This window comes from Trichechus manatus, unplaced genomic scaffold, assembly GCF_000243295.1.
Source record: "Trichechus manatus latirostris isolate Lorelei unplaced genomic scaffold, TriManLat1.0 scaffold00136, whole genome shotgun sequence".
Lineage (NCBI taxonomy): Eukaryota > Metazoa > Chordata > Mammalia > Sirenia > Trichechidae > Trichechus > Trichechus manatus.
In genome coordinates, this window is record NW_004444072.1 from 2,413,020 (window position 1) to 2,425,516 (window position 12,497).

Below are 12,497 nucleotides of genomic sequence, written 5' to 3' on the forward strand. Positions count from 1 at the left end.
CCAATGCAAAAGAATGAAGTTGGACCCATACCTCACACCACATACAAAAATTAACTCAAAATGGGCCAATGACCTAAATATAAACCATAATACTCTGTAAAAATAGTGTGGCAGCAGCATGATCCAGCTTCCTCATCTAATTTCACAAGGAGTGAGGAGAATAATTATCAGCATCAACAGCCCATGGCTGATTGCTATGAAGCGGAAGTCAGACATACCTCCTCTCCTCAACCTTTTTACCAATCTGACACCAGCTGCCCCTCCCACAGCACTCTCTGTTTCTCGACTGGGTTCAATAATTCATTGCAGTGGCCACATAGAACTCACAGACCATACTCACAGTTATGAGTTTGTTAGGGAAATAATAGATTACAATTCAGGATCAGGAACAACTGAGGATATAGTTCTTCGATCAGGGCAGCTTCTTCTCAGCTGTGCCTGCAGGTAGGCCTTTCTCTGGCCCTTGGCCTCTTGGCCCCTTGGCCTGGCCTCTGCCCTGCTTGAGCAAGTGTTACAAAGCTGTTTTGATCCGCCAGTAAGTGCCTGGGGACACCCCACTCCACCAGGAAGCCTCCTGCCCGAAGGTGCTGCACTGTCACTCCATCAACAGGCACACCCACTGTAACCTCCTTGCTCCATGGGCTGGGACGCCCACTGTGCTGTCTTGCACCAATATCCTGGTTCTGCTGCCACCATTTCTGTGCCACTGCCTCTTCACCATCTTATGCCATGTCTGGTGTTACAGCTCTCTCTGTCTTCTAGGTCTAGGAGGTTCTCAGTGCAGGTACACTGGGTCCAAGGAACATGCTCTGCTCCTATCTCTTCTTCTTGGTGGTAGTGAAGTCCTTCCTTTCCATCTCTGGGATGGCTCATTTTAGGTCTAGTGGAATGGCAAAACTATCCAATCTACTCATTAGGGTTCCATACATCTTATTTGCATGGTCCCACCCCCACAAGAGTGCCATGCACCTTATTTGCATTATTAGCAAGCTGTCCAATCACTTTGGTGGGCCACAAACACTTTATTTGCATTGTCCCACCCAGTCATTTGGTGGGAGTTATAAGACCATGGCAAGAAAGTCCATGTAAAAGCGATCCATCGCATCATAAACTCTTAGAAGAAAATAGGAGTAATGGTTCAAAACCTAGTTTTCAACAATGAATTCTTAGATATGACACCAAAAGCTTAAACAACAAAAGGCAAAATTGTAAGTTGTACTTCATCAAAATTAACTTATGTGTATCAAAGGAATTTAACAGGAAAAACAACCCATAACATGAGAGAAAATATTTGGTAATGATATATCTGATAATAACAACAACCTAACAACAACCACATATGTCTGATAAAGAGTTTAATATCCAGGATACATAAAGAACTACAACTCAACAGTAAGAAGACAACCCAATTAAAAAATGAGCGAAGGGTTTGAATAGACATTTCACCCAAGAAGATATACAAATGACAAATACATGAAAAGATGCTCAATGTCGTTAGTCATTAGGGAAATGCAAATCAAAATCACGGTGAGATACCACTTCACATCCACCATTGTTGTTGTTAGGTGCCATTGAGTCAGTTCCAACTCCTAGTGACCCCATGGACAACAGAATGAAACACTGCCCAGTCCTGCACCATCCTCACAGTTGTTGATATGTTTGAGTCCATTTTTGCAGCCACTGTGTCATTCTGTCTCGTTAAGGGTCTTCCTTTTTTTTGCTGACCTCTACTTTAGCAAGCATGATGTCCTTCTTCAGGGACAGTCCCTCCTAATGGCATGTCCAAAGTACATAAGATGAAGTCTCGTCATCCTCACTTCTCAGGAATGTTCTGGCTGTACTTCTTCCAAGACAGATTTGTTCATTCTTCTGGCAGTCCATGGTATATTCAGTATTCTTTGCCAACACCGTAATTCAAATGCATCATTTCTTCTGCAGTCTTCCTTATTCATTGTCCAGCTTTCAAATGCATGTGAGTTGATTGAAAATACCATGGCTTGGGTCAGGCATACCTTACTCCTCAAAGTGACATCTTTGCTTTTTAACACTTCAAAGAGGTCTTTTGCAGCAGACTTGTCCAATGCAATACGTTGTTTGGTTTCTTAACAGCTGCTTCCATGGGCGTTGATTGTGAATCCACGTGAAATGAAATCCTTCACAACCTCAATGCTTTCTCCTTTTATCATGATGTTGCTTATTGGTCCAGTTATGAGGATTTTTGTTTTCTTTATATTGAAGGCTGTGGTCTTTGATCTTCATCAGTAAGTGCTTCAAGTCCTCTTCGCTTTCAGCAAGCAAGATTGTGTCATCTGCATAACGCAGGTTGTTAATGAGTCTTCCTCCAATCCTGACGCCCGTTCTTCACATAGTCCAGCTTCTCGGATTATTTGCTCAGCATACAGATTGAATAAGTATGGTGAAAGGATACAACCCTGACACACACCTTTCCCGATTTTAAACCATGCAGAATCACCTTGTTCTGTTCAAACTATTGCCTCTTGGTATGTGCACAGGTTCCACATGAGCACAATTAAGTGTTCTGAAATTCCCATTCTTCACAATGTTATCCATAATTTGTTATGATCCACACAGTCAAATGTCTTTGCATAGTAAATAAAACATTCACTAGGATAGCTAATACCAGAAAACAGTAGATGTTGACAAGGATTTGGAGCTATTGGAACCCTCATCCGCTGCTGGTTGGAATGTAAAATGGTATAGCTGCTGTGGAGAACAATTTGGTGATTCCTCAAAAAGTTAAATATAGAATTACCTTATGACCCAAGAATTCCACTCCAATGTATATACCCAAAAGACTTGAAAGCAGGGGCTTAAACAGATATTAGTAAACCAGCGTTCACTACAGAATTATTCACAGTAGCCAAACAGTTCAAACAACCCAGAACCCCTAAAACCCATTGCTGTCAAGTGGCTTCCGACTCATAGCGACCTTATAGGACAGAGTAGAACTGCCCCATAGGGTTTCCAAGGAGCATCTGGTGGATTCGAAGTGCCAGCCTTTTGGTTAGCAGCCGAGCTCAACCACTGCGCCACCAGGACTCTGAAACAACCCAAGTGTCCATCAAAAGATGAATGGATAAACAAATTGTGGTATGTTCATACAATGGAATAGTATTCAGCCTCAAAGAGAAAGGAAGTTCTGATACATGCTATGACATGGAACAACTTTGAAAACATGCCGAATGAAATAAGTCAGGCACAAAAGGACAAATACTGTATGACCCCAGTTATATGAAGTATTTTGAATAGGTATATGCATGGAGACAAAAGTTTATTAGTGATTATCAGGGGCTGAGGTAAGAGAAATAGGGAATTGTTACTTAAGGGGTACTGAGTTTCTTTTGGAGGGGAGTAAAAAACATTTGAAAATGGATAATGGTGATGGTTGCACAACATGGTGAATGTAATTAATGCCACTGAATTATATGCTTAAAAATGGTTGAAATGGCAAATGTTTGGTTACATGTATTTTACCACAATAAAAAAAATTTGTAAAAAAAAAAGTTACGAGTGTGATTTTGTGTGCCTCACTCTGAGGAGAATTCCAGCAGGAGAGCATCAAAGCTGTTTTGTGCCAAGACAGAGGCATTGCTGCAGTCCGGAGCCTCTTAAAGAGACTAATTTAAAGGACAGTAGAGAATATTCATTTGTAAATTCTGGTAAAGAGTCATAATATAAATGCAGAGTTCAGGATCAAGATCTTTCTCCCCATCTCCTCCCCTTTTCAGTATGCCTGGTATCTGACCTCAGATTGACTCTTAGCATGATTTAAAAAAAAAAAAAAAGAAAAACCCTTTGCCCATGGAGTTGATTCTGACTCATAGCAACCCTATAGGACAGTAGAATTGCCCCATATGGTTTTCAAGGAGCTGCTGGTGGATTCAAACTGCCAACCTTTTGGTTAGCAGCCGAGTTCTTAACCACTGCGCCACCAGGGCTCCTCTTAGCATGATAGGAAGCACATTCTTTTTTCATTCTTTTCATCCCTGGTTGCCAACGTTACATCCTCTATAGATCTGAAATCTGCCTTCTGACTTTAGGGACAAACAGTTGGGTTCTAGGCCTGGCTCTTCCTCCTGCTACCTGCACAGACTTTGATCTCTGAACCTGGCTGAGCTTCAGATTGCACATCTCTAAAATAATGACCATACTAGGCCTATTCACCTTCAAAACTGTGAAGAACAGTCGCTGATCTCTACAATGCCTTTCTCCTTGTTGATATTGTGAATTTTCAGTGTTTCTCTCCTGGCCCCTGTTAAAAATAAAATTTCCATAGTATTAAATTTGTGTACAAACTCACAAGCTTTACTTTTCAATTCATGAATTCAGGAATGTCTGATCTGGAAATCGACAAGTGTTCCGAAGCTTGGAACAAAGTGGAAAGGCTTTTGTAAGCACAGACACACAGTAACGATGAAGCTATACTGGGCAAATCTCAGATTGACTGATGGGCATTTTCTTTCCTTATTTGGGATTAAGGGGAAATTTTGAACTAGGTTAAACTGAGCAGGCACGTCCTGATTGGTTGACATAGGTTTCTGTTTCCAGGAGAGTCAACTGATTGACTTGGGTTTCAGCTCCTGGGAAGGTTAAGCATGTACAAGAAATAGAAACTTAGGTTTCCGTTTGTACAGGTGACTCCATCTTGGGCCTGGTACATAGTCAGGTTAACATCATTACATTCTTAAATAGGCACATTCATGAAATGCCAGTGTAGGTTGCAATCGTTTTAGCTATACCTAGAAAAGTAGTCTGTGTTGCTGGTTCATTGCCACAGGTTGGATGGAGAAATAATATACTTTCTTCTTTTTTTTATAATCTCTTTCAGCCATGGAATTCCATGAACACTTGCACAGCGTAGGCACAAAGGAAGGTCTGAAGGAACGAAAACTACAAAAAGCAGTGGAGAGCTTTACCTGGAATATTACCATCTTAAAGGTATCTAGCAGAGTTCTTTTTGATGCTAGTGATTTTGCAATATTTTTCATGCATGTTTCTTCCTCTGAATATAACATCTCCTGCATTGCACATTATCAGCCACTTTAGGCTATAACATGGTCACGGAAATGAAATGAAGAACTCAGCCCTCCGAAGGTACAGTAGCTGGTCAGTTTGGATAGGAAGTAGGATATGGAGACTTTTATGGTTAATGTGTTACAGATTCTGGTAGAAAAAGAATGGACCTCACCAGCTTATTTTCAAAGCATTTTAAACTTTATAAATGCCAATTGCTGTATATGAATTAGAAAAAATTGATTACAAAGGAATGATTGGGAATTTAGAGATTCTAGATACCTAAATTTGGTTTAACACTTTAAAGCACTATCACAGCCTTAATATTAATGTGTTCTTGCTAGCTGTTGTCGAGCTGACTCTGACTCGTAGCAACCCTGTGTATAACAGAATGAAACATTGCTCAATCCTGTGCCATCCTCACAGTAGTAGGTATGCTTGAGCCTATTGTTGCAGCCACTGTGCCAATCCATTTCACTGAGGGTCTTCCTCTTTTTCTTGACCCTCTAGTTTACCAAGCATGATGTCTTTCTCCAGGGACTGATACCTCATGATAACATGTCCAAAGTATGTGAAACCAAGTCTTCCCATCCTTGCTTCTAAGGAGCATTCTGGCTGTACTTCTTCCAAGATAGATTTATTTGTTCTTTTGACAATCAATGGTATACTCAATATTCTTTGCCAACACCATAATTCAAAGGCGCCATTTCTTCTTCGGTTTTCTTCTTTTGTTGTCCAGCTTTTGCATGCATTTGAGGTGATTAAAAAGACTGTGGCTCAAGTCAGGCACACCTTAGTCGTGAAAGTGACATCTTTGCTTTTTAAGATTTTAAAGAAGTCTTTTGATGCAGATTTGCTCAATGCAATACGTCATTTGATTTCTTGACCGTTGCTTCCACGGGCATTGATTGTGGATCTAAGTAAAGTGAAATCCTTGACAACTTTAATATTTTCTCCAGTTATCATGATGTTGCATATTGGTGCAGTTGTGAGGATTTTTGTTTTCTTTATGTTGAGGTGTAATCTATACTGAAGGCTGTAGTCTTTGATCTTCATCCGTAAGTGCTTCAAGTCCTCTTGCTTTCAGCAAGGAAGGTTGTGTCATCTGCCTATTGCAAGTTGTTAATGAGTCTTCCTCCAATCCTGATGCCTCATTCTTCTTCATGTAGTCCAGCTTCTCGGATTATTTACTGAGCATACAGATTGAATAAGTATGGTGAAAGGATACCACCCTATAGCACACCTTTCCTGATTTTAAACCATGCAGTATCCCCTTGTTAGGTTCAAACAACTACCTCTTTGTCTATGTACAGGCTTCTCATGAGCACAATTAAGTGTTCTGGAATTCCCACTCTTCGCAGTGTTATCCGTAATTTGTTATGATCCATACAATTGAATGCCTTTGCACAGTCAGTAAAACACACGTAAACAGCTTTCTGTTATTCTCTGCTTCCAGCCAGGATGCGTTGACATCAGCAATGGTATCTCACATTCCACTTCCTCTTTTAAATCTAACTTGAATTTCTGGCAGTTCTCTGTCAGTGTGCAGCTGCAGCCATTTTAATTATCTTCATCAAAATTTTGCTTGCATGTGATATTAATGTTATTGTTTGATAATTTCTGCATTTCATTGAATTGTCTTTCTTTGGAATGGACAGGAATATGAATCTCTTCCAGTCAAGTGGCCAGGTAACTGTCTTCCAGATTTCTTGGCATAGATGAATGAGTGCTTCCAGCATTGCATTCGTATGTTGAAACATCTCAATTGGTATTCCATCAATTCTTGGAGCCTTTTTTTCACCAGTGCTTTCAGTGCAGCTTGGATGTCTTCCTTCAGTACCGTTTGTTCTTGATCATCATATGCTACCTCCTGAAATGGTTGAATGTCGACCAGTTCTTTTTAGAACAGTGAACTCTGTGTATTCCTTCCATCTTCTTTTGATGCTTCCTGCATCATTTAATTTTTTGCCCATAGAATCCTTCAACATTGCAACTTGAGGCTTGAATTTGTTCTTCAGTTCTTTCAGCTTGAGAAATGCTGAGCATGTTCTTCCCTTCTAGTTTTCTAACTCCAGGTCTTTGCACATTTCATTATAATACTTTACTTTGTCTTCTCCAGCTCCCCTTTGAAATCTTCTGTTCAGCTCTTTTGCTTCATCATTTCTTCCATTCGCTTTATCTACTCTACATTCAAAAGTAAGTTTCAGAGTCTCTTCTGACATCCATGTTGGTCTTTTCTTTCTCTCCTATCGTTTTAATGACCTTTTGCTTTCTTTATATGTGATATCCTTGATGTTATTTTACAAATCTTATGGTCTTCAGTAATTAGCGTTCAGTGTGGCAAATCTGTTCTTGAGATGGTCTCTAAATTCAGGCAGAATATAGTCAAAATCGTACTCTGGCTTTTGTGGACTTGTTTTAATTTTCTTCAACTTCAACTTGAACTTGAATATGAGCAACTGGTGGTCTGCTCTGAGGTTAGCCTTTAGCCTTGTTCTGCCCAATGATATTGAGCTTCTCTGTTGTCTCTTTCCACAGACGTATTCCGTCCAGGGAGGTCCATGTGTATAGTTGTCATTTATGTTGTTGAAAAAATATATTCTCAGTGACTAGGTCATTGGTCTTGCAGAATTCTGTCACTCAATCTCCAGCGTCATTTCTATCACCAAGGCCATATTTTCCAACTACTGATCTTTCTTCTGTGTTTCCAGCTTTTGCATTCCAATCACCAGTAATTATCAGTGCATTTTGATTGCATGTTTGATCAGTTTCAAATTGCAGAAGTTGGTAAAAATCTTCAGTCTCTTCATCTTTGGCCTTAGTGGTTGGTGCGTACATTTGAATAATAATCGTATTAACTGGTCTTCCTTATAGGCGTATGGGCATTGTCCAATTACTGACAGCATTGTACTTCAGGATAGATCTTGAAATGTTCTTTTTGACAATGAACGCAATGCCATTCCTCTTCAACGTGTCATTCCCAGCATAGTAGACCATATGATTATCTGATTCAAAATGGCCAATACCAGTCCATTTCAGTTCACTAATCCTTAGGATATTGATCTTCAAATATTCCGTTTCATTTTTGATGACTTCCAACTTTCCTTAATTCCTACTTCGTACATTCCACATTTCATTACTAATGTTTGTTTGCAGCTGTTTCTTCTCATTTTGAGTCATGCCACATCAGCAAATGAAGGTCCCAAAAGCCTTACTCCATCCATGCCATTAAGGGTTTTTTTTGTTTGTTTGTTTTTTGTTTTTTGTTTTTTGTTTCTTTGTCCTTTAGGTGAAAGTTTACAGCTCAAGTTAATTTCTCATACAAAAATTTATACACATATTGTTTTGTGACATTAGTTGGCAATATCCACATTGTGACAGCACCCTCCCCTTTCTACCCCAGGTTCTCTATGTCCTTTTGACCAGTTCCTGTCCCTTCCTGCCTTCTCATCCTGCTTTTAGACAGGAGCTGCCCATTTGGCCTCATGTATCTGATTGAACTAAGCAGCACATTCCTCACGTGTATTATTTTTTGTTTTATAGTCTTGTCTAATCTTTGCCTTCAGAGTGTGCTTCGGGAATGTTTTCAGTTCTGGGTTAACAGTACGTCCAAGGGCCATAGTTTTGGGGGTTCCTCCAGTCTCTGTCAGACCACTAAGTCTGTTCTGTTTACGTGAATTTGAGTTCTGTTCTACATTATTCTCCTGCTTTGTCCAGGACTCTTTGTTGTGTTCCCTGTCAGGATGGTCATTGGTGGTAGCTGGGCATGTCCCCAGTCTTATTTTAAGTGTCTTCTAACCTGAGAGGTTCATTTTCCAGCACTATATTAGACAGTGTTCCGCTGCTATCCATAAAGTTTCCACTGCCTAATTATTTTTCTTCAGAAGTAAATCACCAGGTCCTTCTTCCTAGCCTGTCTTAGTCTAGAAGCTCCACTAAACCTATCCACCATGGGTGACACTACTGCTACTTGAAATTTCGGTGGCATATCTTCCAGCATCACAGCAATACACAAGCTACCACAGTACGACAAACTGACAGACAGGTGGTGATTACCATTTTTTTACACAAATAACACACGTTATACATTTTTTTTTCTTGCCTATCACGGCCTTCCCTCGCCCCTGCCCCTTGAGGTTATTTTTAAGATTTTTTTTTTTTAATTAGCATAGCACACTTACAGAAATACCTCACACAGTTGTAAGAAGACAATGTATAACATGCACATTATTTGTGTAAAAATACTGTGATACTAATATGATCTCAGAAAACAATAAAGAGTTGTGTGGGGCATAGTCAAAAGAAATACGTAAAGGAATTATCATTTGAAAGAAATTTTCCCTCATGAAAGACACCATCTATTATCTATACATATATATATTGGCATAACCATTTTTTAATTAACTTTTATTATTTTTTATTATAAAAGTAAAACATCTTTATTAAAGAAATTTTCAAAAAAGCAAAAATAAACATAATCCCAGCATCCAGAGACAATTACCGTTGGTATTTTGCTGTTCATTTTCTCTATTTCTTTTTTCTTTTGCCTATATATAACATGATTTTTAAAATAATGCTGTGTATGTACCTGGAGACTTTTTGAGTTTTGTTGCAGTGGTTTATAGTTTTCCTCTTCTCAGTTTTGGAAACTTGAATAATAATAACAGAGAAGTTACTTCACTCTGCATCTTGGACAGTAAATGTAAAATTACTCTTCCACCTCACCTTCCAAACTCTGTTAGGTTGAATTCAAGACTGTAAAGACGTTATCAACAGCTGCCTCTTTTAATTTCCTTGTTTCGCCTGAAGCTAAAAGATCCATCCTGGCAGCTGACAGCAGTTTGCTGGTTTGATTTAATAAAACGTCCTCCTTCTAAAGCTAGCTAACTTGCATTTCCTCATGTTAAACCCCTACTCATTTTTATAATTAAAATCATTTTCTTGACTTCTTCAAACACTTCCCTTCCTACACATGTACTTTTTTGTCTCTGAATCTTCTGCTTAGAATTTAGCTGTGATGATTTGCAATTCAGTAAACAGCAGACATAAGAATTTACAATGGAAAAAGAATTTTGGCTTTACAACTAACTCGCTGACTCACTGCAGACCAGAGGCGGGGGTACACTACAAATTTCCTGCAAACCTCAGGCAAAAATATCACAGTACTTTAAGCCCTCTGATAGGAACAAATCATTTTTCTTTTATTTCCTTATAGGCAAATATAGACTTAGGCACTGAAATTTCACCTGTCAACTAGTCTTGCTACTTCTAAGTGGTCCAGGAACCAGCAGCACCAGCATCACCTGGGAACTTGTTAGAAATGCAGAATCCCAGGCTGCACCCCAGAACTGCTGAATCAGAATCTATAGTTTTTACAAGATCCCCAGGTGATTCATATGCACATTAAAGTTTGAGAAGCACTGGGCTAAAAGTCACAGCAAATGGGAACCTGGTACGTACATTAATGAAAAACAGCTGACAAAGTAACGTAACAGATTTTGGCAATAAGTACTTGAGCCAGATAGCTACACTGAGGAAACCTACTTTCTCTTGAATTACATCCTGGCAAAGAGAATTAACATTTTAGACGTGCATTCACATGGAAACAAATGCATAGGAGGGGGTACTAGATCTTTTTAAAATTTTTCAGGTTAATATTTGCTACAGATGTATTTGAGTATGGTAGAACCTAAGTGAGGAATGGGGAAGAATTGGAGAGAGATGTGTCATTTCTTTATAATGGAAGTTTTTCTTATTCTTGTATTTTGCAGATTTAAACTTTCTTTAGAAGAATTAGTGCCCTGTGGGAGTCTTGAACATAAGTTTGAGTCAGAATTTAGCTTCCAGTGTGTTCTTGGGAGGAGGGAATGGGATCCCTTGAGTTCCTCTCACCGCTAGCTCTTTGCAGTGAGCTTGGAGAGGTGGCAGCCCTCCAGGGCCATATGTGGTATGCAGTAAACAGTGGGTGCGCTCACGGTGGGCATAGAGGCCTACAGAGAATTTCAGATGATCCCAGATGTCAAGAGAGGAGGAGAACATGTTGAGGGGGAGACCTGAAACAGGCCAGTGTGTAGAAATTACCTGGAGCACTTAAAAATGAGTCAGTGCCCCCCCCCCGCCCCCGCCCCAAACCTACTGGATCAGAATCTCCAGAGGTAGAACCCAGGATCTGCTTGTTTAACAAACGCTTCAGGAGATTCTGAGACACAACTAAAAATTCGAGTATAATCGCCCTCAGACCAAATCCAAAGTATCTTTCCTTTCCCCATCATCCCATTTATTTGAACAATGCAGGAGGTAGGGTGACCAACCATCCCAGGCGTGAGGCTTTCCCAGGCCCACCAACGACTGTTGGTCACCCTGAGAGGAGACCAAGACGTTTGTCTTAGTCATCTAGTGCTGCTATAACAGAAATACCACAAGTGGATGGCTTCAACAAAGAGAAATTTATTCTCTCACAGTCTGGTAGGTTACAAGTCCAAATTCAGGGCATCAACTCCAGGGGAACGCTTTCTCTGTTGGCTGTGGAGGAAGGTCCTTGTCAACAGCCTTACCTTGATCTGGGAGCTTCTCTGCGCAGGAACCTCAAGTCCAAAGGCCACGCTCTGCTCCCAGCACTGCTTTGTTGGTGGTATGAGGTTCCCATATGTCTCTGCTTACTTCTCTCTTTTATATCTCAGAAGAGATTGGCTTAGGACACTATCTAATCTTGTAGACCTCATCAGTATAATTGCCACTAATCCATCTTATTACATCATATTGATAGAGTTTACAATACATAGGAAAATCACATCAGATGATAAAATGGTAGACAGTCATACAATACTGGGAATCATAACTTAGCCAAGTTGACAGATATTTTTGGGGGACACAATGCAACCCATGACATCCATCCCAGTTTTTATGAATCTTTGCTTTGTATTTTTTTTAATTTTGAGAATTTTTTAATAAAATACAGAAATGAATAAACAAGAAATAAAGTCATCCATGATCACCACACCCAGAATTATCCACTATTATCATTTTGACTTCTGGTCATTTTTTTCCTTGAATAAAGATCATTCATTTGTTTTTTGTAGATGCATTCTCATTATAAAAAAACTTTCTCCAGTGTAGAAAAGATAAAAGTTTAAAAATGACCTGAGGCTCTACCTCTGAGAAATGACCTCTGTTAAACTTATTTGACCTTATTTCAGGTACCTTTCTGTATGCATGTATCTGAGTGGTGGGTGGAGATATATATCACTGATTCTGAGTCATAGATTTTTTTATGGTAATCTAATTTTTATTCAATGTGACCAATTTTAGTAATGAAGTCAAGGATTTTTTTTTTTTTTTCCTGAGATAGCTGTACAAATTAAAATTTTTATGGGCACGTTTTAATTTTAAATGTGAGAATGTTCTGTCAATCTACTGGTTCTTAAAGCTATGAAAACACTGTTAATTTTAGATATATTTGTGTG

The 12,497-nt window shown here is 39.3% G+C and overlaps 1 protein-coding gene across 1 annotated transcript in view; it reads left to right on the top strand.

Moving 5' to 3' along the window:
- The window catches only part of PLCL2 (phospholipase C like 2), a 222,339-nt gene that overhangs the window by 193,829 nt on the left and 16,013 nt on the right, over nucleotides 1-12,497 (top strand). The window contains exon 5 of the mRNA XM_004385280.1: nucleotides 4,850-4,959. Within this exon, the coding sequence (XP_004385337.1) occupies nucleotides 4,850-4,959 (110 nt within the window). The remainder of the gene's footprint in view (nucleotides 1-4,849; nucleotides 4,960-12,497) is intronic.